This window comes from Sphaerodactylus townsendi, linkage group LG01, assembly GCF_021028975.2.
Source record: "Sphaerodactylus townsendi isolate TG3544 linkage group LG01, MPM_Stown_v2.3, whole genome shotgun sequence".
NCBI lineage: Eukaryota > Metazoa > Chordata > Lepidosauria > Squamata > Sphaerodactylidae > Sphaerodactylus > Sphaerodactylus townsendi.
The window spans coordinates 98,938,364-98,966,324 of NC_059425.1; the positions used below are offsets into that span (position 1 = coordinate 98,938,364).

Consider the following 27,961-nt stretch of genomic DNA (forward strand, 5'->3'; position numbering starts at 1 on the left):
ACACAGACTTTTCCCTGTGATACACCTCTGAAGATGCCAGCCATAGATGCAGGCAAAACGTTAGGAACAAGATCCACCAGACCACAGCCACACAGCCCGGAAAACCCACCAGAACCAGTTGAATCCAGCCATGAAAGCCTTTGACTAAACAGAGAATCCCCTCTCCCAAGTAAAAATTTGGCAAAACAATATTTTAACAAATTAAACTAACAACTTTAAGTATGAATCCCCCCTCCCTGGGAGTTTTTTATCTACCTTGCCTCAGGAATCTCCCTCAAACTATCCTGTTTGCACTGCTGAATCTGTGTGAGAGAGCAGCAGTGGTGTAGTGATTAAGAGCAGGTGCATTCTAATCTGGAGGAACTGGGTCTGTTTCCCCGCTCTGCCGCCTGAGCTGTGGAGGCTTATCTGGGGAATTCAGATTAGCCTGTGCACTCCCACACATGCCCAAATTAATCCAAATTTTATCAAATTTTTAGGGTATTTACCAACCCTATTCCATTCAGTTCTGCAGAGGAAACAATTCAGATACACATAGGGATGTGAATTAATAGACTAGGAAAGCCAGTGTGTGTCCATGTTCATTTTATGTATCTGTAGCCATATCAGGAACTGACCCAAACAGTACAGTTGACTCCAATTGATAAAGTATTGATCAGTTCATATGATAAGCTGTCCTTTTCCAGTTTGTGAAAAGCAGGTGATTGCATTATACTATCATTTTAAGAACATAAGAACATAAGAACAAGCCAGCTGGATCAGACCAAAGTCCATCTAGTCCAGCTCTCTGCTACTCGCAGTGGCCCACCAGGTGCCTTTGGGAGCTCACATGTAGGATGTGAACGCAATGGCCTTCTGCGGCTGTTGCTCCCGATCACCTGGTCTGTTAAGGCATTTGCAATCTCAGATCAAAGAGGATCAAGATTGGTAGCCATAAATCAACTTCTCCTCCATAAATCTGTCCAAGCCCCTTTTAAAGCTATCCAGGTTAGTGGCCATCACCACCTCCTGTGGCAGCATATTCCAAACACCAATCACACGTTGCGTGAAGAAGTGTTTCCTTTTATTAGTCCTAATTCTTCCCCCCAGCATTTTCAATGAATGTCCCCTGGTTCTAGTATTGTGAGAAAGAGAGAAAAATGTCTCTCTGTCAACATTTTCTACCCCATGCATAATTTTGTAGACTTCAATCATATCCCCCCTCAGCCGCCGCCTCTCCAAACTAAAGAGTCCCAAACGCTGCAGCCTCTCCTCATAGGGAAGGTGCTCCAGTCCCTCAATCATCCTTGTTGCCCTTCTCTGCACTTTTTCTATCTCCTCAATATCCTTTTTGAGGTGCGGCGACCAGAACTGGACACAGTACTCCAAGTGCGGTCGCACCACTGCTTTATATAAGGGCATGACAATCTTTGCAGTTTTATTATCAATTCCTTTCCTAATGATCCCCAGCATAGAGTTTGCCTTTTTTACAGCTGCCATGCATTGAGTTGACATTCCCATGGAACTATCAACTAAGACGCCCAAATCCCTTTCCTGGTCTGTGACTGATAGCACTGACCCCTGTAGCGTGTATGTGAAGTTTGGATTTTTTGCCCCTATGTGCATCACTTTACATTTTGCTACATTGAACTGCATTTGCCATTTCTGAGCCCACTCATCTAATTTATCAAGGTCCGCTTGGAGCTCTTCGCAATCCTTTGTGGTTCTCACCACCCTACATAATTTGGTATCATCTGCAAACTTGGCCACCACGCTACCCACCCTACTTCCAGGTCATTTATGAATAGGTTAAAGAGCACTGGTCCCAAAACGGATCCTTGGGGGACACCACTCCCGACATCTCTCCATTGTGAGAACTTCCCATTTACACCCACTCTTTCCTTCCTGTTTCTCAACCAGTTTTTAATCCATAGGAGGACTTCCCCTCTTATTCCTTCATTGCTGAGTTTTCTCAACAGTCTCTGGTGAGGAACTTTGTCAAAAGCCTTTTGGAAATCCAAGTAGACAATGTCCACCGGTTCACCCCTGTCCACATGCCTATTTACACCCTCAAAGAACTCTAGTAAGTTTGTAAGACAGGATTTGCCTCTGCAAAAGCCATGCTGACTCTTTCTCAGCAGGTCTTGCTTTTCTACATGTTTTATAATTTTATCTTTAATGATGGATTCTACTAATTTACCAGGAACAGATGTCAAACTGACTGGCCTGTAATTTCCCGGGTCCCCCCTAGATCCTTTCTTAAAGATTGGTGTGACATTGGCCATCTTCCAGTCTTCAGGGATGGAGCCTGATTTCAGGGATAAGTTGCATATTAAAGTGAGAAGATCAGCAATTTCATGCTTGAGCTCTTTAAGAACTCTTGGGTGAATGCAATCTGGGCCAGGGGATTTGGTAACATTTAGTTTATCAATGGCTGCCCGAACTTCTTCCTTGTCTACCACTATCTTCGCTAGTTCCTCGGATTCGCCTCCTAAGAAGCTTGGTTCAGGTGCAGGAATGTTCCTCACCTCCTCTTAGGTGAAGACAGATGCAAAGAATTCATTCAGCTTCTCTGCAATCTCCCTGCCATCTTTTAGCACACCCTTTGTTCCTTTGTCATCTAACGGGCCTACCGCTTCCCTTGCTGGCTTCCTGCTTTTGATGTACTTGAAGAACTGTTTGTTGCTGGTCTTGATGTTCATAGCCATGCGTTCCTCATAATCCTTTTTTGACTCCCTTACAGCTAACTTGCTTCTCTTTTGCCACCATTTGTGTTCCCTCTCATATTCTTCATCAACCAAACTGGACTTCCATTTTCTAAAAGACATTTTCTTTTTTTTTTGATAATTTCCTCAACCTCTCTTGTTAACCATGGTGGCTTTCTTTTGGACTGGGTGCTGCCTTTTCTAACCTGTGGAACACATTCCAGCTGAGTTTTTATTACTGTGTTTTTAAATAACCTCCAAGCATCCTGGACAGTTTTGACTCTCTTGATTTTCCCTTTCAGCTTCCTGCGCACTATCCCCTCATCTTTGAGAAATTTCCCTTTCTGAAGGCGAATGTAACTACATTAGTAGTTGCCACTTGTTCGCATGCTGAGATACTGAATCTGACAGCATTGTGGTCGCTGTTCCCTATCGGCTCAACAACACTGACTTCCTGCACCAGGTCCTGGGTCCCACATAGAATTAGATCTAGGATCACCTCTCCCCTGGTTGGTTCCACAACCATCTGCTCTAAGCCACAGTCATTTAGCATATCCAGGAATGCTCTCTCCTTACTATGACCTGAACATGCATTTTTCCAGTTTATATGGGGATAGTTAAAATCACCCATTACCACTACATTTTTTTGTTTTTGTTGGCCTCTCTAATTTCTTTTTTCCATCTCAGAATCCTCTTGTGCACTTTGGTCAGGAGGACGATAATATATTCCTAATATTAAACTGTCCTTCACACCTGGTATTGATATCCACAGTGATTCTGTAGGGGAACCAGCTCCCCTTGCATTATCTATTTTATGTGATACTATGCTCTCTTTGATGTAAAGGGCAACTCCACCCCCAATGCGCCCTGTCCTATCCTTCCTATAGAGCCTGTAGCCTGGTATAACAGCATCCCACTGGTTCTCCTCATTCCACCATGTCTCTGTAATGCCCACTATATCAAAGTCCTCCTTCAAAACTCTGTACTCTAGCTCCCCCCATTTTAGGTCGAATGCTTCTACTATTAGCATAGAGACACCTGTATACCTGTCTCTGTCCTTAACCTGGGATTTATGTGCTTTACCCTCAAGTCTTTTGTAGGCAGACATCTATCCCTTGTCACATGCACATTGCTATGTTCCCTCGCTTGTATGTGGTTGATTTAGAAAAACCTCTCCCTCTCTGTCTGCATCCCTCATAGAATTACTGTATTCCGAGACCCGAAGGGTCACCTCAGCTCCTGTCGACTTTCCCCAGTGATCGAGTTTAAAAGCTGTTCTTGCCACCTTTTTTTTTAATGTTGGTAGCGCCAGCAGCCTGGTTTCCTCTTTGGTTAAAGATGAAGGCCACGATCCCGTTTGTAGCAGGCCACCTACCTTTGTCCCAAAAGGTTCCCCCAGTTCCTGACAATAGAAATCTGAAACCCTCTGCCCTTACACCACCCCTTCTCATCCACGCATTTGAGACCCTGTATCTCCGGCTTGCCTAGCTTCTAAGCCCTCTTGGCATGATGGAGCGAGGTAGGCATTTCTGAGAATGCCACCTTGGAGGTCCTGGACTTCTCAACCTGTTTCCTAGCAGCCTAAATTTAAAGCTTCCAGAGACCTCCCGGCTACATTTCCAGCCAATGTCGTTGGTGCGCCAATGTGGACCACAACTGCTGACTCCACCCCAGCACTGTCTAAAAGCCTAATATCTAGGCAAAGCGTGAACCATCCGCCAACCAGCACCCAGGCAGTGGCTTAAAGTCACCATCGCGGTCATCACGCCTCTCACAAACCCAACTCTCTACATTTCTCATGATCGAATCACCCACTACAAGGAGCCCCCCACCTCCCCGAGGGGTATCCTCAGTGCGAGAGGATAGCTGATCACCAGTTAAAGGAAGGGATCCCATCTAAGGGAGCATCTTCCCCCACCTAAGACTGGCACCCACCATCCCCAAGGCCTTCATTCTCCATGACATCTGAAGAGATGTCACCTTGGGAGTGGGACCCGGCTGTTAGGTCCCTGAAAGCCTCGTCTGTCACCCTCTCTCCCTCTTTCAGCTTCTCCAGGTCTGCCACCTTGGCTTCAAGAGAACGCACACGTTTCTTGAGTGCCAGGAGCTCATTGCAGCGAGGGCACACCCACGACTTCTGTCCTAGTGGCAGATAATCATACATGTGAGATGTGTCTTGCTTTCGTTTTTATCAGGATATGAAGAAATTTGAAACTGAGATAAAAGCACTTCAGACAGCTTTAGAGCAAGCCCAAAACAACTTGACATCAACAGAGATAGGTCGTTTGAGTCTTAAGGAACAACTTTCTCACCGACAGGTAGGTTGATTGTATTGTTTAAGACTTGCATGAAAATTGCTGTGAATAATTTGTTCTGTTGTCACTTGATGTAAACTTGCTCAGATTGCTAGACTTAAAGCATTATTTATGTTGAATGATCATATCTTGAATAATTTTGTTTCTATATTGAGTCTGGTTTTGATATGTTAATCGGCTTACAGATGAGTTGGTAAGTCAGTAATTTGGAATGGCTGTTTTTGGAACCAGTCCTGTCAACAAATAGAGCCACAGGTTGTATTTATTTATTTATTATACATCTACTTCACCTTTGTTGCTGAGACACAGCAGACTGCAAAATTAGAACAACAAGGAAAGAAAGGAAGCATTATAGGATATACCATAAAGTCTTTGATACTTAAATTTTAAAAATACTTATCTGATAATATGAAACTTAGATGCTGTGTGGTTTCCAGGCTGTATGGCCGTGTTCTAGCAGCATTCTCTCCTGACGTTTCGCCTGCATCTTTGGCTGGCATCTTCAGAGGATCATGCCAGCCTGCATCTGTGGCTGGCATCTTCAGAGGATCATGCCAGCCACAGATGCAGGCGAAACGTCAGGAGAGAATGCTGCTAGAACACGGCCATACAGCCCGGAAACCACACAGCATCCAAGTGATTCCGGCCGTGAAAGCCTTTGACAATAAATATGAAACTTTTCGGTAATGAATGACAATTTTGTGATCATAGCATGGGTTTATTACACTCATCATTAATAATAGTTTTCTTTTTTTTAAGTATGTGAAATGCTTGAACTATAAACATTCATTTTGAGCCCATCCTGCGATTTCACAGTTTAATGGTCAATTTTTGACAGAGTTCATTTTAGTGAAAGGCCCTTCTAGTTTATGGCAGCATTACTTTATTATTTGCCAAATTCATTTCCAGCATCTGCTTTCTGAAATGGAGTCTCTGAAGCCAAAAGTTCATGCAGTGCAAGTCTGTCAAAGTGCTTTGCGGATTCCTGAGGAAGTGGTCACCAGCCTACCAATATGTCACATGGCCCTGAGGCTGCACGAAGGTGCTAGTCATCTGCAGCACACAGCTATTCAACAATGCAACATAATGCAGGCAAGTGCCATTCACAGGGTGCAAACTCCGTACATGAAGAAATGTTTCCTTGATGTAATCAACCTAAATACAGATATATTTTGAATTGAAGTGTTCATTAATGATTCACAGATATCTATTATTCAGTATCATCCCACAGGCTCACTCTCTCACCTGCATTCACAACTGTTCTCCCTGGCTTCTCCTTCCTCCTCTCTACCACTCTGCTCATGAAACTGCCTCAGTGTTGCTGCCCTTCTCCTCACCTGCTCAGCCACTGCAGAGGGGGTGCAATGGAGATAGCAGCTGCCACTCTTCCACCTGCTTGTTTGGCCAGCCAGCCGGCTCATATGTTGGTGACCCTGGTTCCATTTCCCCTACTTGCTTATTTTCCTGGCTCATGTGTCTGCACTTCAGTTTGAAAAAAAAATTGGCAGCCAAGATTTGTGATACTGTTGTGAAATCTTGGTATTTTAATTAAAACATTAATTTTTGGTTTTTTAAAAACTTTTTTGTGTTTTTCTGCAAACCTGGGTACTCTCCCAAGCCTGTAGAAAAATACCCCTTATCTGCTCTTAGTCCTGTTTTCTGATTCCCTCACCCCACAGAGACAAGTTTCAGAATCAGTTAAAGTATATAGTAAGTATGTATGTTCTATTCCACCTACACTGGCTTTCACATTGCTTCTAGGCTCAATTCACAGGCCTGGTATTGACCATAAAATCCCTGTATGATCTGGGACCAACATAAGGACCTCCTTCTCCTATGTCAACCTACTGATTCACTTTGGTCCCCTGCTTTGGTTGCCCCCACCATTTCAGTCTAGATAGGTGGCATTCTAGGAAATGGTTCTACCATTCATGGCACCAACATTTTGTGGAACTCAGGGAAATTTGTATGTCTACCTCTGCCCGTGTCTTCTGCTACAGGGTAAAGACTTTTTGCTTTATTTGGCATACTCCAATAACAGTTATTTCCCATCATCCCTGGTTCTGGTGTTTTTGTTGAATTATTTCTATTTTAAATGTTTTCCATTGTTCATATGTTTTCATGTTTGCTGCCTTGAGGGCCCTACTGGATGGAAAGGCAGCATCAAAAAATTTTAAATAGAGTATTTTTCTTGCGTGCTTTTACTATTATTATTTCTCTTTTTCTGTAGGAAGCAGTAATACAATATGAGCAATATGAACAGGAGATGAAACATTTACAGCAATTGATAGACACAGCTCACAGAGAAATCCAGGACAAACCCATTACAACAAGTAACATTGAGGAATTGCAAGCCCAGATTTCACGCCATGAGGTAATTGAACTGAAATCAATTTAGAATCATGCATTGTTTATTTGTTCTACACAAAATCTGAAAATCATTTTCCTTTTCCATTGCTCCATTAAGTGACTTACATTTTGCCTGTTCAGCATGTGTGAAAAAGTGTTCCAGTAGATCTTCTTGTATAGTTTGTGGATGCAAAGTACAATGAATCTGTAATTGCTGAATTTATTTATGTATATTTATTACCAGCCCATCATCAAAGTCCCTGGATGCAGACTTGATATGATTGTCACACAGATATTTCCCTTTAATGTAATGGAATGCATAAATGTTTCAAGGCAATCATAAACCCCCATATTTTGTTTTAGAAGTTGCCTCTACTTTTCTATGTTTCTCCTCTCCTCACATGCTAATAACTTACCGTATGTACTCGAGTATAAGCCAACTTTTTCAGCACATTTTTAATGCTAAAGAAGCCCCCCTCGGCTTATACTCGAGTATATACGGTAATTCCAAGATGGCGGTCGAAGCTGGGGCTTCTGTGGGGATCCGGTAAGCATGTTGATGCTTTTTTTCTAACTCACCAGAGAGCCGTAAAAACAAGCTGTAAGGACAGCCTGCATAGCATTACAACTAGGGTGTGTGTGTGTGAGAGAGAGAGAGAGAGAGAGAGAGAAAAGAAACCAAGGCATTTCTTTCCTAAGGGTTATTAGTGTGTTGCATTCTAGATGAATACAGTTCTTCATGCGGTAGTTTACTGCCAAAATAAGCTTGGAGATCCGGAGCCGCCAGAACCGCGTTCCAGCCGAGCTCAGCGAGTTTTGGGAAATTTTCGGGCATGCTTTCCCGACCCCAGGCTTCCCGAAACTCACTCTCTCCGAAGCTGCTGCTCCGCCTCCGAGCCTGGTAAAAAAAAGAAAACAAACCCTCCCTACGGTGGCCGGAAAGGATCGCAAAAAAAAAACACCCTCCCTCCGCTGGCGCCACACTCCCACATCAAAAGAACCTCAAACTTCCCCCCTACAAACTTCCCCCCAGTCCAAGGACCCTAGCAGAGCCAGCGTGATCCTTCCCAGGTGCTGGGAGGGAAAAAAAAACTTCATGCACGCACTCACCCCTCGTAGTTTCTGCTGCTGGCCGGCACGAGCAAGTTAAACACACACACAAACACACGGGAGGCTTTCCCTCCCTCCCTGCTTCTCAATCCACCTTAAAAAAAAATTCATGCACGCACTCACCGCTCCTTGTACTGCTGCTAAAGGTCAGGCAAGAGCAAGGCAAATAAGCACACACATGCTCACAGAGCAGGGGCCGTTTCCATTCCCTAAGCTTCCCAGTCCACCTAAAAGAATACCCATGCAGTCAACAGCTGGAGCCAGTGGTTGTTTAGATTAGAATAGCTGTCTACAACAAATTGCTTAGGAGCTTTAAAAAAAAAAAAGCTTTAGAGGTGACATGTTTAATATAATAGGATTTAAACCCGGTAGTAAAAATAAATTACAGCATTGCACAAAAAAATGTATTTACCATATAAGCTTTCACTATTTGCATTTGTATACTGATTTTACAAAGTAGAAGGGGGGAATACACATATACACATATGCAAGCAATTGCATAACTTATACTAGCAGTGTGATTTTTTTCACTTGAGGTCACCCCAAAACTCACTCACCACGTATCACAGCACAAGTCCTTGAACCACGCGATGGTTCTGCACAAAACAACCACACATACCACGCCATTGGCCCACAGTGGCACAAAGAAACATGGTCAAAGGCATAGATCTGCGGATCCAGCCTGTTTTTTTCCCTTTGCCACCCCAAACTCACCACCACATCACAGCACAAGTCCTTAGACCGTGTCTGCACAAAGAGCAACCACACACATACCACCGCGGCCATTCAGGCCCCACAGTGGCACAAAAAACATGGTCAAAAAAAGCGCTTAGATCCTCACGGATCCGCCTCGTTTTTTTCACTTGGCACCCCAGGCCTCCACCACCACATCACAGCACAAGTCCAACGAACCCGCGTGTCTGCACCATTTCTTTCCACACATACCAACGGCCCATTTGGCCCCAGTGGCACAAAACATGGTTAAAAGCATAGATGCTCACCCAGGATCAGCCTGTTTTTTCGCGGCACCCCAAACTCACTCACCACCGCAAGGTCAAGTCCTTAGGACACGTCTGCACAAACAAATTCCACACATACCACGCTGGCCCCACAGTGGCACAAAACATGGTCAAAAAAGCATAGATACTCAATGGATCCACTTGCTGCTTTTTCACTTCACACCCTGAAACTCACCACCGCATCACAGCACAAGTCCTTAGACACGTGTCTGCACAAAACAATCACACATACCACGCTTCGTGGCCACACAGTGGCACAAAAACATGGTCAAAAAGCATAGATCCTCATGGATCCTAATCCTAACTTTGGCTCCCCTCAACCAAACTTGGGGGTTATGATAAGCAAAGTGTCCTGAAGATACCCTGAAATTTTGGTGTCACTAGCTTTAAAAAAAAATTTTGTGGACCCTCCATGTGCAAGAGCACCGAAACACACCAAAATATTTTTAATGCTAGTGACACCAAAATTTCAGGGTACCTCCAGGAGACTCTCCTGATGATACTCCCCAAGTTTGGTGAAGTTTGGTTCAGGGGGCCCCACGTTATGGACTCCCAAAGGGGTACTCCTTCCCCCATTGTTTCCAATGGGAGCTAAGCAGATGGGGGCTACCCCTTTTGAGGGTCCATAACTTTGGCCACCCTCAACCAAACTTCACCAAACCTGGGGTGTGTCATCAGGATAGTCTCTTTATCCAAATCCAAAACCTTTATTAGGCATAAAACCGGTGCCAAGAATTTCAAATACAATAAAAAGATCATTATTGCTCAACTTGCAGTACACAGAGTAAAAATATAGCAACAGCTTGAGAGATTTCAACATTAGAGTTATTTAGAAGTTTAGCCATTTTTATTTTATCAGAAAGGAGCATAAATCCTGTTGGTAATACAGTTCTCAAATCAGTTCTGATGTTGTTGTATTTGGAACAATGAAGCAGAATATGAGAAAGTGTATCAGTTGTATCAGGACAAAATCGACAGCAATGCTCATTTTGTGGAATACCAGAGAAGCGACCTTGAAGATGTACTGACGGAAAAGAGTTACACCTTGCTCTAGTCATGACCCATCTGCAATTGTAATTAATAAGTTGTTTAATATGCCATTAAAGGTTAAAATGAAAATGAAAATGAAGTTGTTGCAGGTATATAGCAGGGCTAGATTTCTGAGGGATAATCCCAAAGAATATTGGAGAGCAAGAGCTTTGCGCTTTGCTCAGGAGAAATTGGTACTCTTGATCAAATAATCTAGTCTTTAAGCGATGGTAAATCTCCGGAGCGGTGAGCATTTGTAGGGCCTCCCAAGAGAAGCCCAAGGAAAATATCTTTTTTTCAATGTGTAGCCACCATTTCGAAAGCTGAAGCTCTCTCATTTCTAACTGGGACAAACTGTTAGGGTCAGTGCAGAAACAAAGACGCAGCCAAAACTTAAAAGTTACAACCCATGCCCTTGTTTCTAATAAATGTTGCCCTATCAGGATAGTCTCTTTATGATACTCTGAAATTTTGGTGTGGATAGGTCAAAAAATGAGCCCCCTTCAGGCACCCCCAGAAATTTCCCATTGAGAGACATGGAGCAAATTCACAGAGAAACTAAGAATCTTGGGCACATTTCTGGGGGTGCCTGCAGGAGGCTCATTTTTGACCTATCTATACCAACATTTCAGGGTATCATAGAGAGACTGTCCTGATGACACCCCCCCCAGGTTTGGTGAAGTTTGGATTATGGGGGCCAAAGTTATGGACTCCCAAAGGGGGTGCCCCTAACCTCCATTGTTTCCAATGAGAGCTAATAGAAAATAGTGGCTATACCTTTGGGAGTCCATAACTTTGGCCCCCATGATCCAAACTGCACCAAACTTGGGGGGGGGGGCATCATCAGGAGAGTATCCAGATGATACCCTGAAAGTTTGGTGCTGCTAGCTTTAAAAATTCTGGTTTGTGTTTTTTCACCCCTCCTCCACATGAAGCCTGCTGGAGTGAGTGAGTGGTGAAAAACACAAACCAGAAAAACACAAACCAGGCCAATCCGAACCCATTGATCCGAATCTGGGCCGAATCCGAATTGGAATGAATCTGGCTGGTATTGACCAACCCTACCAAATACTGATGTTTCTGAAGACAAGGACTTTCTTTGGAGCAAAGTTTAGGCTGGCATGGCTATGAATCCCAGAATTATTCTACATTTGGAGGAAAACAGTGGTTCATTTGTGTTCCTAGAGTGCTGGAAAGCTGCTCATCCCTAATGCAAACTCTGTTAAGCAACTCTATCTCATCTTACTCCCAAATCTTCTGTTTTTAGCTACTACTGAGTCAAGTTTGAAGGCTTATACTCGTCAATAAGTTTCCCAGTTTTTTGTGGTAAAATTAGGTGCCTTGGCTTATATTCGGGTTGGCTTATACTCGAGTATATACTGTAATCATGGGTGTTGTTTGGTTCAGTGTAAGGTTTTTGCCCAAAGATTTTGTAGTTTGAGAACAAAATTAAACTAATAACTCATTATAGGGAAATAAATTGAACATTGGTGGGATCAGTTTACTCGAGACAAAATGTGCTCTCACAGAATATTGTGGCAAGCTTCAGGCTGATCCTTGTTCGTAGCTTTCTTTATATTACTGAAAATGTAAAATAAATATCATTTTTCACCTGAAATAAAGCCCCCAGTACAGTAAACCTTGTTGATATTATGTGATGTAAAAGTGTGAAGCATTGTCCTTATAGGGTAACTTGCAAATCATCCTATGCATTTATTTGGTTTCTTAAAGTATTTCTGTATTGTCTCACAGTGCAGGGACTCTTGAGGTAGTTTTTGACATAGTTTTAACCATCCTAATGCCAGAAAACAGAGTAGTAAAAACACACACAAAATATTGTAATCATATTGTAGCATCATACTTTGAATAAAAATAGAATTCAAAGCAGACACCAGAGAAGCTTAATTGCCAGATGCTCAAGAGATTTTTCACATAACATTTAAAACTCAGACAAGGTGCCACTTCTGTAGTGGCAAGAGTCGGCCACTGAATAGACAGCAACATGCTGGGTTTAGGATTCTTCCATCTGTTTCATGCTCTGGAGATGCTTTTGTGGAATCTGAATTGCAGTAATTCACATGTAAATAACTGTGGTAATTCACATGTAAATTGCTTTGTTCATAACAATCATCACTAGGGGACACTAGTGTTACAAGGAAGTTTAATATGATTTCTCTACTGACTGTAGCAATGTTTTTTATTTATTTATAGTCCAGCTTTCTCTCTGAGGGCCACAAACTAAATGTTATCCTCACTTTAGCTGTAGGAAAGACCTTCTTTAAAAAGGAAGAAAAATGAGAATGCAGAAAAACCCAAACTGACATAAGGTGTTTTCTGTATAGTGGAGGTTATTGTGACAAGATTTCTTCTATCCCTGCTTTCAGTTTGTACTCTATCCACAGCAAGCAAATGCACTTATAGCACTATTTTAATTTTGCTTTGCTGCAAGATCAGAACAGTGGGCACAGCTTTACCTCACACCTCTTCCTTTCTTCCTCAGCCAGCCCACCTAATCTTACCCACCCCCCACTCGCTCATGCTGCTTTGCGCACTTCCCCCTCACCCTTCTCACTGTTGCTGATGACTTTCCAATTCTTGTCCTGCCATATCACTTCTATTGCCCATGGCCTCCCCAGTCCTGCATAGCTTTAGATTTTTTAAAAAATAATTAACATATCAACAGATTAAATTGATACTAACACCAATTTTTTAAAAATAATAAGACTAATCAATCAGTCCAAACACCTGATTTGCCCCTGCATTCAATCAACAAACTGCTACGTCTTCAACCTTGTAGTCTTACACACAAGCAATCCATGATTTCAGACCATGTTGAGAAAAGCCTGTTGGTCTTGATGCTCGGGTTTACAGCACATCAGGAGATGGACGATTGTGAACCTGGGAAGCTTAGCAAACAGCAGTTTACATTGTCCTCGTACGGTTTTGCAGTTTGCATGCCGCCATTACTATCCCCTCACTCTCTGCCATAAAAGACAATCAGTGTTCAGGCCTGATTCAAGACTTTTTACCTTTTCCCGCCCCTTTTATGTTGATGTGTCAATCTATTGATAGATTGATATAGCGATCTACTGGTAAGATTAAAGATAAAAATTAAACATTATATTAAAAATTAAAGCACGCATGCATGATAGAGAACCTGCAAAACATTGCCCCTCTAGACACAAGCAAAAAAGCCAGCTAATAGGTAACGTCTGCCCCACTGCAATTTATTCATTCATTCATTGTCAGTGAAGAAAGCACTTTTTCTTCTAATGTAAGGTATGTTGATGTTATGAATCCTACTTGTGTAGTGGACGTTATGAATCCTACTTGTGTAGTGGAGCTTTTAGATTGGGGTGATTGGCTTGAGTGAAGCTGACTGCAGATATGTAACTGCAAGAAAAGACAGTCCCAGATTTGTCTTCATCTGCAGGATGAAGGGATGGGAAAGGGGGTTCTACACTCTGGCTGTAGTGGCTACGGCACTCCTGGCAGCCAACAAATGGCTGGTGACTGGGATTGTCGTGGAGGCCAGAGGAGGATTTGATTTCCCCAGTCCTCTCACTGGTCTGCTCCTCCCCCTTATTAAAGCACATGCTGTTGGACCCTTGCTCAGCTGGCCCTGACCTTCCCTCCTTCTCTCCCTTCCTTCCTCTGTTATGTGTTGTATACCAAGTTGTTGATCTCATTGTGTCTATTTCCTGTCACAACTCTAGGGCAGTTCAAGCATTGGGCTGGATCCATATTGGGAGGGGGTGTGCCTGTGTGTTTACACAGGCCAATCCCTGCATTCACAGAGAGGGATGGCAGCATTATGAATCCTACATGTACACTAGAGCTTTAGGATTGTGGTGACTGGCTAGAGTGGAGCTAGATATAGATATCTAACTGCAAGAATGCATTGCTCATCCATTGACTGTGAGCAGAAATCAAGTTTTATCAGTTATATAGTGCCATATGCATAATTGCAAGGTGAAAAAATCATTGAAAGCATATTTTATCATAGTGTCATTAGTTTGCAAATGCTAAATGAAATGAATGGAACTCTTTCAGCAAAATCAAGGACATTATGGTGAATGCTGTAATCACTTCACACATGTTTTATTAATTTAAATTAGTAGCCTTAAAATATGAAGCCTTGCTACTATTCCCAGAAGATTTTTACCTGTGAAATTGAAAATTTTGTCATCAATGACAGTTGACATTATGGACTAAATAATTTTTCCAGTGCCTTTTCAAGTTCCTTACTAAGTATGTTGGATTCTTCCTTTTTGTTGTTTGATGATCACTCTTAGTCCTGTGTATACTCATGCAAATACTACTACATAGTAAAGCAGTTGAGCTACTACAAATGCCTGGGTTGAAATTAAATTAACTTTCTTGGCCCTGGTTGTGATGGGTTTTCTAGGCTGTGTGGCTGTGGTCTGGTGGATCTTGTTCCTAACATTTCACCTGCATCTGTGGGTGGCATATTCAGAGGTATATCACAAACGGAAGTATGCTACAAAACGCAGTGTGTAACAGACTTCCCTCTGTGATACACCTCTGAAGATGCCAGCTACAGATGCAGGTGAAACGTTCAGCTACTACGGCCACACAGCCCGGAAAACCCACCACAACCAGTTGAATCCGGCCGTGAGAGCCTTCAACAATTTCTTGTCCCTGATTTCAGAGATGGTGCCTGAAATGAGTTGTGGTATTCCTTACTTAAGTTAAGATCTCAAATGAGACACCCATGCCCATTTCTGTCAGAATCATATGTATATGAAAAGTCCTCTGACTTATTTAATAGCTAATTTATTCATATCTTCTATGTTTCTCTCTGAATCTAACTGAAGCAGTTGTATAATTAGCAAGGCAGTCGGGCAAGATTCCTAACATACAGTTTGAAAGGGAAGGTGCTCAGCCTTTAAAGCTATCAGGTAGTGTACTGAATTAATTCCTTCTCTCATATATCCACCAAAATGCTGAGCAACTGGTTTCCCCAGCTTATCAGGTTGTGAAATTACACTTGCCTTTAGGCTTTTACTCCAGTTCATCTTTTCTGTAGCAATTCCATACCTCGTTCATTTGCATTGCATATTATTTGCATCAAAAATGGCACCACTTTGTATTTAAATAACTAAAATATAACATTCCCTTTACCTTTTTTATTTGATGACTAAAATCTAAGCAAGCATCGGAGGAAAATGGTTAAACAATAAGTCAATAGCAAATGTGTTCATTTGTTTCAAGCCATAAATCTAACATGCTGCTATTCAGTTTGTGAGTTTCCATGGAGACTGTAACAATAGCTCTGGCAAAAGTGTTCGGGGCTTTTAACCTTGTTTGCACATGCAGAAGATGGAATATTGTCCAGCAATATGAAGTGAAGTATCAACCAAAAATCCCCATCCCCAGTGTGTGTATCCCATCAAAGTCACAGGCCTTCTGCTGCACCTGGCCATCTTATACACAGAAGCATTTCCGCCCTTTCTGGGTTCAACAGCCAATAGGGGCCATTTGGAGCTATCTCATCAATTACCTTTCTTAGATCACCAGCAGGGCACTATTTAGGTCATTAGGTACATACCAACTGGTATTATGTTGTTTTGTTTTGAAATGTTCTCCATGTTCTGTATTTTGTAGTACAGCACTTAAGCATGGCCATTTTTAGCTTCAAATTAAAAAAGCTCAGTGGATCTGATGCTTGGCTGTTGTTGAAATAAATGGAGTTATCTCCAGCCTATGTCCTGGCAATTGTAGATAGCTATAAAGTCACCTATTAATCATTGATCCTGAGCCTGTACGTACAAAATTGATTACTGTAGATGCCAAAATGAGGAAATTCAAGGCTTAGATTAAAACTGGTGAAGCGGCAACTGTTTAACCTGATGTCACTTTTGTGTAAGTGAATTAGAGCTAAAAACTAATTTTACCTTGTTTCTGTATCAGCTATGACAAGACAATGGTCTTCCAACACTGCATACATTTATTACAACCCTATCCAAATATATGTGTTGCCATACTTGTCTGTTTTTATGCCTCAGTGGCATTCTTTTGTAATGCTAGGTTAGTATGATTTGTGGTGCTGTTCATAAAGCAGTCAGTAAACCTAAAATCCTAAATACATATTTGCTGTGGCAGCAAGGCTTAAAACTGGAAGTTTAGTACCATAATTGGTTTGTGCTTATGCTTTACACAAATTGTGACTTTAAAGATGCAGTACAAAAATATAAAGGAAAACCAACAAAGCTCCTGTGAAATAATGTTAAAGGTGCCAAATGTGTTGCCATATCTGCCTCTAATTTCAGTGTTTTAGAACAAAGCAAGAGGAAAGGCACATTGTACATGGCCGCCTTATGCATTACTCTCTGTACGGTTCATTGTATTCAACCTGGGAGAATTGAATGTTGCTTTTTTGTTTTTGTACTTCAGGTCATACATGACCTCATTTCCCCAGCATGCACTAACTGGGGAGTTTCAGCTTGTTTTAGTATGGAGCGGGGGTGGGGGGGGTGGGGTCTCTCCACCTTTATTTTTAATAGAAGGATTCCAAGCAGAATACGTTTTCCATGAAAAAATATAACCAGATGCTCCTCCTATCCATTCCAGATAGTGGAGCTTTAGCAGTGCTTTTCCAGTTCCACTCATAGGTCTCTCTGTTCAGTGGTTTAGCTGTGTAGTGAAATGCAGCCTGACTTGTTCTCTTTGCCACAGTCAACATCCTGCCGTTCAGCTACTGTTGTTGCTGATGTAGGGCTTCTGAAACAGAGAGCTGTGATTTTATTGGCTGACCTTCGAGAAGCCAGCCGGCCTCTCTAACGGAAACAGTATTACTGCTAGGTCTTATACTGCATCCGAGTCTCACAGAGAAACATGTTTCCTCAGGAGCTTGCACAGAAGATTAAAGGCTACCAGGAACAAATAGCATCCCTGAATTCTAAGTGCAAGATGCTAACAATGAAAGCCAAGCATGCCACTATGCTTCTGACAGTGACAGAAGTGGAAGGACTTTCAGAAGGAATGGAGGAACTGGATTCAGAACTCCTTCCAACACACGCAGCTCATCCCTCTGTTGTTATGGTAAGCAATGAATTAATAATTTGGCTAAGGTAGATATAATTTGCAGTCATCCTTCATGCACTATATGGAGATTGTTTCCTCAGCCATTTTTCTGTACTTTAATAAGAAGTCTGGGTGTTGCAGATTTTTTTTTAAATGATGCTCGTACTTATGCATTTGTGTAACATCAGCTTTGTAACTAGCAATTATTTATGAAGAGAATAGAAACCAGTTGGTTAAAAGAAAATGTAAACCTGTTTCTTATCTTTGGAAGTACTTGGGCACTTCTTTTGGCAATTCAGCTTAACTTGGAAAAATAATTTGTCACAAAAAAAAGACCATGTAAGCTTATATTTAGCTGGGGTTTGTGTTTCTTATTTATTTTTGCATCATCCTAGTACCTATGGATTGAGTGCTTAAAAGTAGAGCTGAGAGTGGAGAAATTAAAAAAAACACAAATAAACATTTGTTTTAGCTCACTGGAAGAATTCTTGGAATAAAGAAAGACTATATTCTTCTGTATTTATATGTTCCAGTCATTTCTGAATGCACATCGTTGGTTATTTCCTATATTACTTTTCTTCCTGCTCATGGCTTATAGATATTTAGAAGCATTTTGTTTTTTAGTAATACTTCTATTTAAATTCTCCAGTAGTTAAGTAGAGTTAGCAGCCTATCCTCTTCTGTCTACAAAACTAAAGCAGTTTCAATGTGTAGGTAGAACAGAAGCAGAAGAAGGCAAAATTCCTTTTTCTCTTATAGTTCTAAAAGATAGTTACTCAAACTGTGTCTTTTTTTGTTTTGTTTTCCTAACTAGAACTTAAAGTAGCCTGGGCATTTTTAAATCAGAAAGGAAACAAGTTGTTGTTGTTGTTTTAAAAAAAGAAACCCTCCTGCAGTGCCATGACCCTAATCTATATGAGATCCATCCATTAGGGATGTAAATGAGCCTATTTTTGGTTCAAAACAGTGCCAAAAATGTCCTGTCTTGTTTCAGATTGGAAGTAACCAAAATAAATCAAGGTACTCCTGAACTTTAAGGGATTTTAAAAACAGATTAATGGATGGTAGACCTGGCATCCACATTCCAGAAGCCAGGACTACTTTTCATTTTCAGTAGGTGGAACTCTAAACACCAGATTTACCATCTAGCATTCTTGAACTGGAATAATTATCCTGGAACAGATTTTGGAAATGCCAATCTCCCAAAATTTCAGCAAAACTATAATAATGTCCTTTCCGAAATAAAGAAAATTAAATTGCTATTTTGCAGTATCTACCTCTAACCATCCAGTCAATCTCTGTAGGTTTTTTGTTTGTTTGTTTTTGAGCAAACAAACATAGAACAAGTGTCTTGATCCAAGTATGTTGTGGTGGTTCCTGAGTGAGGCATGAATTCTCTTTTTTAGAATTGTATTAAATAAAATGCCTTCTGGTATTTGAATGATCTTCCTATTCTTTGGGATTGCATTTCCCATGGCAGATGACTGCTGGTCGCTGTCACACACTTCTGTCCCCTGTTACTGAGGAGTCTGGGGAAGAGGGAACCAACAGTGAGATTTCTTCTCCACCTGCCTGTCGCTCTCCTTCACCTGTGGCTAATACAGATGCTTCTGTTAACCAGGTATCTCCTTCTTGGCATTCATTCTGCTGTGATGTCTGTAAAGATGTGTGCTTCTCAGTGTGTAGTCTCTGATGTCTTCTGTTTTAAAACTTGAGAGTGTCTTCTCAAGCTCAAAGATACAAACTTACACAGCATGCATTAAATATGGAGTTATTAGTTCATCCTGGCATGCCTTTATTTTTAATACAGGAAAGATATTAATATACACAATTTTACTGTTCATGTAATATATGATATTAATGATATTATAGCTCAAGATTTAATGACCAAGCTCCTGAGAAAACACATATTTGTGAAAACATGAAACATCCCACTGTTTCTATCTGTTTGCCATAGTCATGCCATTAGATTATTGGAAAGAGAAAGTTTAATGCCTTCCACTGTTTTTGTAAGTCCAGTATTAATTGTCACTTTTAATGTTGTTCATAGCTTTTTTCATTCCATCAGTTTTCTTTCAACATGATCTTTTGCTTCAGCAGCTTCAATACATTCATCCCATAATTCTATGTTTCAGGAGTATCTCTACATATTTCTACATGATTTATTCTTAATGACACATTAATGGCCAACATATCTTGGAATTGGTTGATAGTTAAGGTTCATTGTAATGTATTGTCGAAGGCTTTCACGGCTGGAATCACTTGGGTGCTGTATGGTTTCCGGGCTGTATGGCCGTGTTTTAGCAGCATTCTCTCCTGACGTTTCACCTGCATCTGTGGCTGGCATCTTCAGAGGATCTGATGTTGGGAAAGCAAGTGGAGTATATATCTGTTGGAGTGTCCAGGGTGGGTGGAGAAACCTTGTCTGTGAGTAACAAAGAAGGCAACCAGGTCAATAGTTGAGGGCATCTGAATAGAAGTATGAGTAACAATGAAGACTATAGCCTGGGAGTGTTGAAAAATACTAGAGTCAAGACAGTGTCTAACCAGCTCCACACAAACACAGGATGACCATAGACAAAAGAAACAAAGGCCAGGATACTTCTATTCAGATGCTCCCACCAGTGACCTTGCTATCTCCAGTGTTACTCCCAGGCTATAGTCTTCATTGTTACTCATACTTCTATCCAGATGCCCTCAACTATTGACCTGGTTGCCTTCTTGCTTTCCCAACATCAGATCCTCTGAAGATGCCAGCCACAGATGCAGGCAAAACGTCAGGAGAGAATGCTGCTAGAACACGGCCATACAGCCCGGAAACCACACAGCACCCAAATTAATTGTAATGTCTTCATCATGGTCCCACACAGAACTGCACAGGCCAGCCATGGAGATTGAGCTGGTTCCCACTTGAATAGTCACATGATAGAGACAGGGAGAGCTCTCTTCCCTCAGTTCTCCCTTTGCTGCCAAGGAAAGAGTACCAAGTGTATTGTGGGGTTTCTGGGTTGTATGTCTGTGTTCCAGTAGCATTTTCTCCTGATGTTTCACCTGCATCTGTAGCTGGCATCTTCAGAGAATCTGATGGTAGAAAAGCAAGTGGAGTATATATACCTGTGGAATGTCCAGGGTGGGGGAAAGAACCATTTGCATTGGTTAAAAGTGTTAAGGGTTCAATTTGCAAGTGTAATTTTCATGTGTTAAGTGGAATACACCCATTTTAGCATACGTATGTAACACTGAAGTTGCATAATCAATTAGTGATTGCCTGACAGTTGCCTAGCATTTTAATCCATTTAATTGCTTCCTGCAGAGAGACATCCTGTGTCTGGGTGGTGTTCACTAACCATGGTCTTGTTTCTAGTGTTTTAATGTACTGGTAGCCAAATTTTGTTCATTTTCATAGTTTCTTGCTTTCTGTTGAAATTGACCATGTGCTTGTGGATTTCAGTGGCTTCTCTGTGTAGTCTGACATAGTGGCTGTCAGAGTGGTCTAGAATGATCAAAAAGTAGGACTGTGCATCAAGGATATATGGTGTGAATTGCTTTACTCCATGTATCCTTGATGCATAGTCACTTTGAAAATGACCAAGCCCTTCATTCTGTAGAAAAAGCGAGTTGCTTATCTGGAAGTCCCTGTTTTCTTTGGATTCCGTGACTGATACCAGGAGGATCTTCCTTTATGATATGTGACTAACCTGTCACTGTTATTTACCTTTTGGGGGAGCACTGAAATTGATCCTCCAGACCTCTTGTATTTTGCTGTTTATTTGTATATGTCAGTGATGGTGAACCTTTTAGAGACCAAATGTCCAAACTGCAACCCAAAACCCGCTTATTTACCGCAAAGTGCCAACATTGCAATTTAACCTGAATACTGAGGGTTTTAGTTTAGAAAAAAAACAATCTTTTGTCTTAAACTAAAAACACAATAGCAGAGCTTTCAATGATACAAAACTTTTTATTGAATGTTTTTCACACCAGATCATCTCAAAGTCACCATTACATTAGAACATGCCCCAACTCACACAGCTTTTCCATCTCTCATACGCACAAATGCTCTCGGAAGGAGTTCTCCTTTCAGCGTTTCCAAACATTCCATCTCACAAATACTCTGAGGAGTTCTCCTTTGGCACATTGTGTGAATAGTACTTTGATGTTCGTATATCAGAGTATGGTCAATTTTAAAAAAATAGTTGTGCGACATAAAAAGTTGGGAAACACTGCTCTATCATCACACACCCCTTTCAGCGTCTCCTCTTTAACCTGAAAACCCCCAGTGCCAGCCACAACATGTCTTTGTAAAATAAAGACAGGAGAAGGAGATCCTAAATAAGTTAGAGTTTCCTTCCTCTCCCCAGAAAAGTTTCTCAGGTCAGGGGGCGAGATGCTGCCGACCTCTTCCACTTATACTAGCAACCCACGCTGCAGGCTCACCTTTCTATTGCCCCCCCCCCCGAACCTGACTGAGAGTCTCCTGGTGGAGTCCGGGGGCAGCGCCCAGCCATGCCACCTCCGTCCCCTTCGGCACATGGCCCTGGAGCACGCGCAGCCTGCCCCGTCCTGGCTGGACTGCCTGCCGCATGCTTGTTTTCCGCTCAAGGGCAGAGGGGAGGTTGCTTCAGAAAGCCAGAAAGAAAGCGGCAGCTAGTTGTAAGCTCTCGGTAACCCAAACCTCATTCTCCTCTCCAAGAAGAAGAAGAAGAAGAGTTTGGATTTATATCCCCCCTTTCTCTCCTGCAGGAGACTCAAAGGGGCTTACAATCTCCTTGCCCTTCCCCCCTCACAACAAACACCCTGTAAGGTAGGTGGGGCTGAGAGAGCTCCAAAAAGCTGTGACTAGCCCAAGGTCACCCAGCTGGCGTGTGTGGGAGTGCACAGGCTAATCTGAATTCCCCAGATAAGCCTCCACAGCTCAAGCGGCAGAGCTGGGAATCAAACCCGGTTCCTCCAGATTAGATACACGAGCTCTTAACCTCCTACGCCACTGCTACTCCTCCTAAGCGAGCAACGTAGATACCACAGTTTCTAGAAGGTCAACACCAGCAGGAAAGCCGCACGCCCCGCTCTTGGCAGATGCACTCCTCCCAACCAACGTAAGCCCCTCACCCGGGCTGCCGTTTTTTAACCCTATCCCCAACGTTTCAGTTTGGCCCCAAAAGTAACATGCCAAAAAAAGCGTGCCAGCCTCCAGTCTCTCAAGCCTTGTCCACCACTGACAGCTTCTTCCAGATTGTGCTTCCCTTTCCCAGCAGTCCCAGTCTCCTCGTCAATTAAGTGGAGGTTGTGCCCAAAATTGCAGGGCCCCCCAACAGAACTGTAAAGCCCACGGGGAGGCTGGCACAGCTGGCTGCAAAAAGTAACGCAGCCCGCAGAGAGGGACCGGTGTTGTGCTTTGCCACACACCCGGACTGCAGCGCAGATGGCGGGGGAAGGCACTCTCTCTGTGGAGCTGGCATGTTGCCCAAGTGAGCTCGGGGCTTCTGGGCCTGCTGCCTGGTCCAGTAATGGGGTGGGGGAGAGGGGGTACTTGTGGGGCTGTAAATGGCACTTACAGCAAATCAGGTCAACTCAAGAGGACCTCCTTGAAGTTCAGCCCCAGCTGTCAGAGCGCTTTGTGCACGGCCAGCCTGTGCAGTGTGACTCCAACACATCTGCCGGCAGCAGCCTCAGTCGGTGGGAGGGAGAGGGGCAATTTTCTGCCCCCCATGTGACTCACCGGTGCACGCCTGGGGCACAAACAGCACACCCCTACCTCCTTATGGCTATGAATCTATGCTGAGCCGACAGCACACATGCCCACAGAGAGGGCTCTGAGTGCCCCCTCTGGCACACATGTCATAGGTTTGCCACCATTGGTATATATTACATTGTGCTTTGTTCCTGTTTTTATGTTTGCATTTGTTTGGCCCTTTCCGCACAGCAATTGTATAGGGAGTTGCAGTCGAGATAAAGTAACTCGCTTTCCTGTTTTTGCGTTCACATGCATCCGTGCAGGCAGTGATTGGAGCCCACGGAAACAATGCAGGTTGCTATCACACCTTCACACAGAGGCACATCTTTAAAAAAAAAATTTACCTTCCACCGATGCGTAGCGATACAGGCATGCACAAATAAGCCCCCAACAGCCATGCTGACATCTCACGATACTGTGATACGACCATTTGCACCTGCATGGCTACGCAGATGTAAGCCAGGAAATTAAAAAAGAAAAGCACAGCTGAATAAAGCGCCTCCCGCCTGGCTGTTCACTCACAACAGCTGCAACCCAGGATTTTTCAAAAGACTCTTAAAAAACCCAGGTTGGGGAAAATAACCCTGGGTGAACTCACTTTAGGGATCCATGAGAAGTTCCCCCCAAAACGGGTTTTTTACCATCCTTAACCCATGTTTATTGGCCCATTCAGAATGGGCCTTTGTCTTACTGGTGTGTTCTGGTACATATTCTAGTTCCTGTTTCACATTAATTGGGGGGTTTTTTTGCCTTAGCCTTGGTGTAGTAGATTTTATTTTGCCTGATTGACTTCATTCCTTACCAGCTACCTCTTTTTACTGAACTGGGTGAAAAAGATAGTTGAATGGCTGGGCAAGAAGTACAGGTTGTCTCGGGCTGGGCCGCACCAATCCAAAGGCAGCAAGAACCCCTTTCAGTTCTAAAAGGCAGACCTAAGTAAAGAGCACCACACAGCACATACACTAGTCTTCATCTAAAGTGTCCAAAAGCATGCCATGGCCTTCCTCATTGTAACTGATTTTTGGGAAATATTTCAGTTTGATTTTGACCTCTCTCTAAAAGAAAGAAGATTCCACAGGATTAAGAATGTCTTTCTACCATATTGTTCAATTAAGTTTATGAGTACCATCTTAGTACTGAAACAAAGAATGTATAGCAGAATCATAGTTGCTCAGTTCTGTATTTTCTTAAAATGAAAATTACCTATTTTGTAAAAGTTCTGAAGTCTGTGCTATCTTGTATTTTGACAAATTGCATACAAATGTTAACAGGGAGGCGGGGGTAACATTCATGCCATAAAGTCCCGTAAGTGTATATGGCCCTAAACTGAAGTATACTGATGTTTCAAGAATGTGCAGAGTCTTGTATTTTGAAAGTGCCATGTTGTGCTTCATGCTTATAGGACATTGCTTATTACCAAGCCTTATCTGCTGAACAGTTACAGACAGAAGCATGCAAAATTCAGCCCAGCACATCATCCAGCCAAGAATCCTATGAGGCAGGGTTAGAGTCAACCACCAGTGCCAAATTGGATGACTTGCAACGTTCTTGGGAAACATTAAAGAATGTGGTAAGTTCTCTGATGTAAAGTATAAAGGGAGATTAATATACATGCCCATGTAGGTTTGGTTGTTTAATTTGTCCTTGCAAAGAAATGGCTTGAAAAACCTGAACATCACTAGTATGATGGCATTTGAATTCTAAAGATTCCTGCATGCACGGGGTCTTGAACTATCTAGTGCAGTGCAACAAAGGCCAAATCCCCACTGAAAGTTACCGTAAATACAGATACAACCAGATTTCAAAAGAAACGGCACTTTTTCATTGAGGTGTCAGAATTTGTCAGCATTAGCATTATGTCTCTTGTTATTCATGCTGTATGTGATGACATGGATGTTCATTAATTTATCCTCTGATTACTTTGTATTGTTTAATAGTCATAGTTAATTGTGTACACAGTAGGCCCTCTTTAACATAATGTCTTAAACAGCAGTTGATATAAGCTATAAAGTTTAGTTACATGGGAAGAAATGATACACCTTCCTGTAGAAATGTGGGAGCAACTATATATCTTGAAGTACATATACAAAAATGTGAAGTCCTAGAAAAAAATTGAAAACATTTTAAGGGGCATTTTCCTAGAATAGCCCCTTTCCTAGAAATCCCCCCCCCCCAAGTTTTCCAATTTTAAAAATTGAGGGAGTACTAGGGGGGGAATCCTGTTAAATATTTGCTTTTGGAATGACTGAAATATTTCTTAAGATTGATTCACTCATAATGTGTGATACGAAGATTTGTGTGCAAGACAGTGTGCTTCATTTTAAGATTTTATATGCTGGGTTTTTGTGCACTTTTACTATTTGGGTTTTTTAAATGGTTGTTCATTTAAGTATAACACCTTAAAGATGTTCATTTCAAACAGCTCACCAAAAAGGTAGCATATAAATTTTCTAAATAAGTAATGGCAAATGGGGTTTGGATAAGACTCTCAAGAGAAGGGAAATCCCCTTTTCTTCATCCTCCTTTCACACTCTCACAGACCCATTGGCCCTCTAGTAGAAGGGGGGGGGGTCTAGGAGCGAGAGGTATGTGTACCCTGTGCATCATGACATGGCTGCTATTTCTGTTTAATATATAATCACTGATCTTCCAGTGCACCATATTGTTAGATGATTAGTCTACAAACTGAAAGATAAAAATCATATTACCTTAAAAACTGACTGCTGTTGGGCAGGCTTTGTTGTCAAATGGCATGGCTTGTCCTCCTGTTTATGTTTTGTTTCTAAATGCATAGGATAGCTACAGGAACAGAAAGACATTAAGTAATGCTAAATCAAAAGGCTGAATATGTATTAATCACTACATTTTTCTCTAGATTAGTGAGAAGCAACGCACCCTTTATGAGGCCCTTGAACGTCAGCAGAAGTACCAAGATTCCCTCCAGTCCATATCCACAAAAATGGAAGCTGTTGAAGTGAAACTGAATGAGAGTCTAGAAGCTGGCAAGAGCCCTGAAAGCCAGATGGCTGAACATCAGGTTAAAAAAGAAAAAATTATTTCTCACTTCTTTTCCTATTGCAGGTCTCAAATCTTCAGGTACCTGAGACATTACTTATTAGTTCAAAAAACCCCACCATCCTCTACATTTTTAGCACATCAACAAGTGGAAGGGCACATAAATACATGAGGATTGGGTAAATTAGGTAGCCAAAAATGATATCAAATGTAAATTTCTATCTGTCTTAGCTGTTTTTCTCTCACTCCAGTTGCGGAGACCAGTATTCAAAACATTTATTCTTAAATGTATATGAAATAAAGGATAGTTATTGGCTTTTAAGGTGTTCTGAAAATTCTCAGTTCACTTGGTTCTTTCTTGCCTCAGTGGGGTAAAGAGAAGATGTGAGATAGACTAGCGATTGATTTTATTTTGGGTAGATTTAAAAGAACTAGCAATATCTGGATAGTCCCATATTAGAAAAATTATGTACATTGTTGCAAGATGTCAATGAAATTGTCAATAAAAGGATTCAAAAAAAGATTTACATCTTAACAATCTCTGTGTTAGATTTGTGAATACCAGTCACCTCCCACTGTGGCATAGTGGTTGGACTGTTGAACTAGTATCTGGGAGGCCCAGGTTCAAGTCCCCACTCTACCACCGAAGGTCGCTAGGTGACTGTGGGCCAGTCATACACTCAGAGGCCCCTTCCGCACAGCACAGGGAGAGTAGGTTGCATGTCGGATAAAGGAACCCACTCTCCCTCTCGTCCCATTCGCATGTCTCCGTGCAGGCAGCGACCAGAGCCCACAGAGGCAATGCGGGCTGCCGTTGCGCCTTCGCACAGAGACACGAGTTTTGTTGCCCACTCACCTTCCATTGATGCATGACTGGCCCTCCACAGTCATGCTGCCTCGCTGGATGGCCCTGTGCAACTGTGTGGCCATGCAGATACAGGGCGGGAAGGAACACCACAGCAGAACGCACAGCCACGGAGATTGCCTCCTACTCGGGCCATTCGCACACAAGCGGCTGTGGCCCAGGCTTTTCAAAATGCCCCACAGATAACGCAATTCAAGTAAAACCTGTGGGTGGGGGACATGGGGTAGACCTGTGTTAGTCTGGAAGCTGGCAAGAGCCCTGAAACTGTGCAAAGTTCCCGGCAAAAATAGGTTTTTGACTGTAGTTATCCCACGTTTATTGACCCATGCGGAAAGGGCCTAAGTCTAACCTACCTCACAGGGTCATTGTGAGAATAAAACAGAGAGGAGAACAGTGTAAGCTGTTTTAGTCCCCATTAGGGAGAAAGGAGGAGTATAAATGTAATAAATAAGGTGAACAAATGGAAGTTAGTGATCCATAGTGCCATAAATGCACAAGGTTTTCACCTGCCAGGCATTGTATTTGCGATGCTCTTCTTTGTTGGCTTGTGGTAAGTGACTAATATGATACTAGTTTAAACTGAATTTGGACTATGTCCTGTTATTTCACTTATGACACATGTTCATGGATCAGCTTTGAGATATGAAACTCTGTGTCCAGTTTATAAATTGCAGTCAGCAGCAGGCGGGCCTACTGGGTCATTCCCACCCCACCCCCCCCCCCACACACACCTTGCTCTTACATTCTTTTTAGAAATTCTGCAATCAAATTTGTCCTGCTTTGACTTTTGTTTT

General features: G+C 42.3%; 1 protein-coding gene across 1 annotated transcript in view; it reads left to right on the top strand.

Moving 5' to 3' along the window:
• SYNE1 (spectrin repeat containing nuclear envelope protein 1) overlaps positions 1–27,961 on the top strand; it is a 375,888-nt gene that overhangs the window by 179,682 nt on the left and 168,245 nt on the right. Inside the window, exons 82-88 of the mRNA XM_048488624.1 lie at positions 4,880–5,002; positions 5,909–6,091; positions 7,230–7,373; positions 17,377–17,571; positions 19,034–19,174; positions 24,690–24,857; positions 26,163–26,324. Of these exons, the coding sequence (XP_048344581.1) occupies positions 4,880–5,002; positions 5,909–6,091; positions 7,230–7,373; positions 17,377–17,571; positions 19,034–19,174; positions 24,690–24,857; positions 26,163–26,324 (1,116 nt within the window). The remainder of the gene's footprint in view (positions 1–4,879; positions 5,003–5,908; positions 6,092–7,229; positions 7,374–17,376; positions 17,572–19,033; positions 19,175–24,689; positions 24,858–26,162; positions 26,325–27,961) is intronic.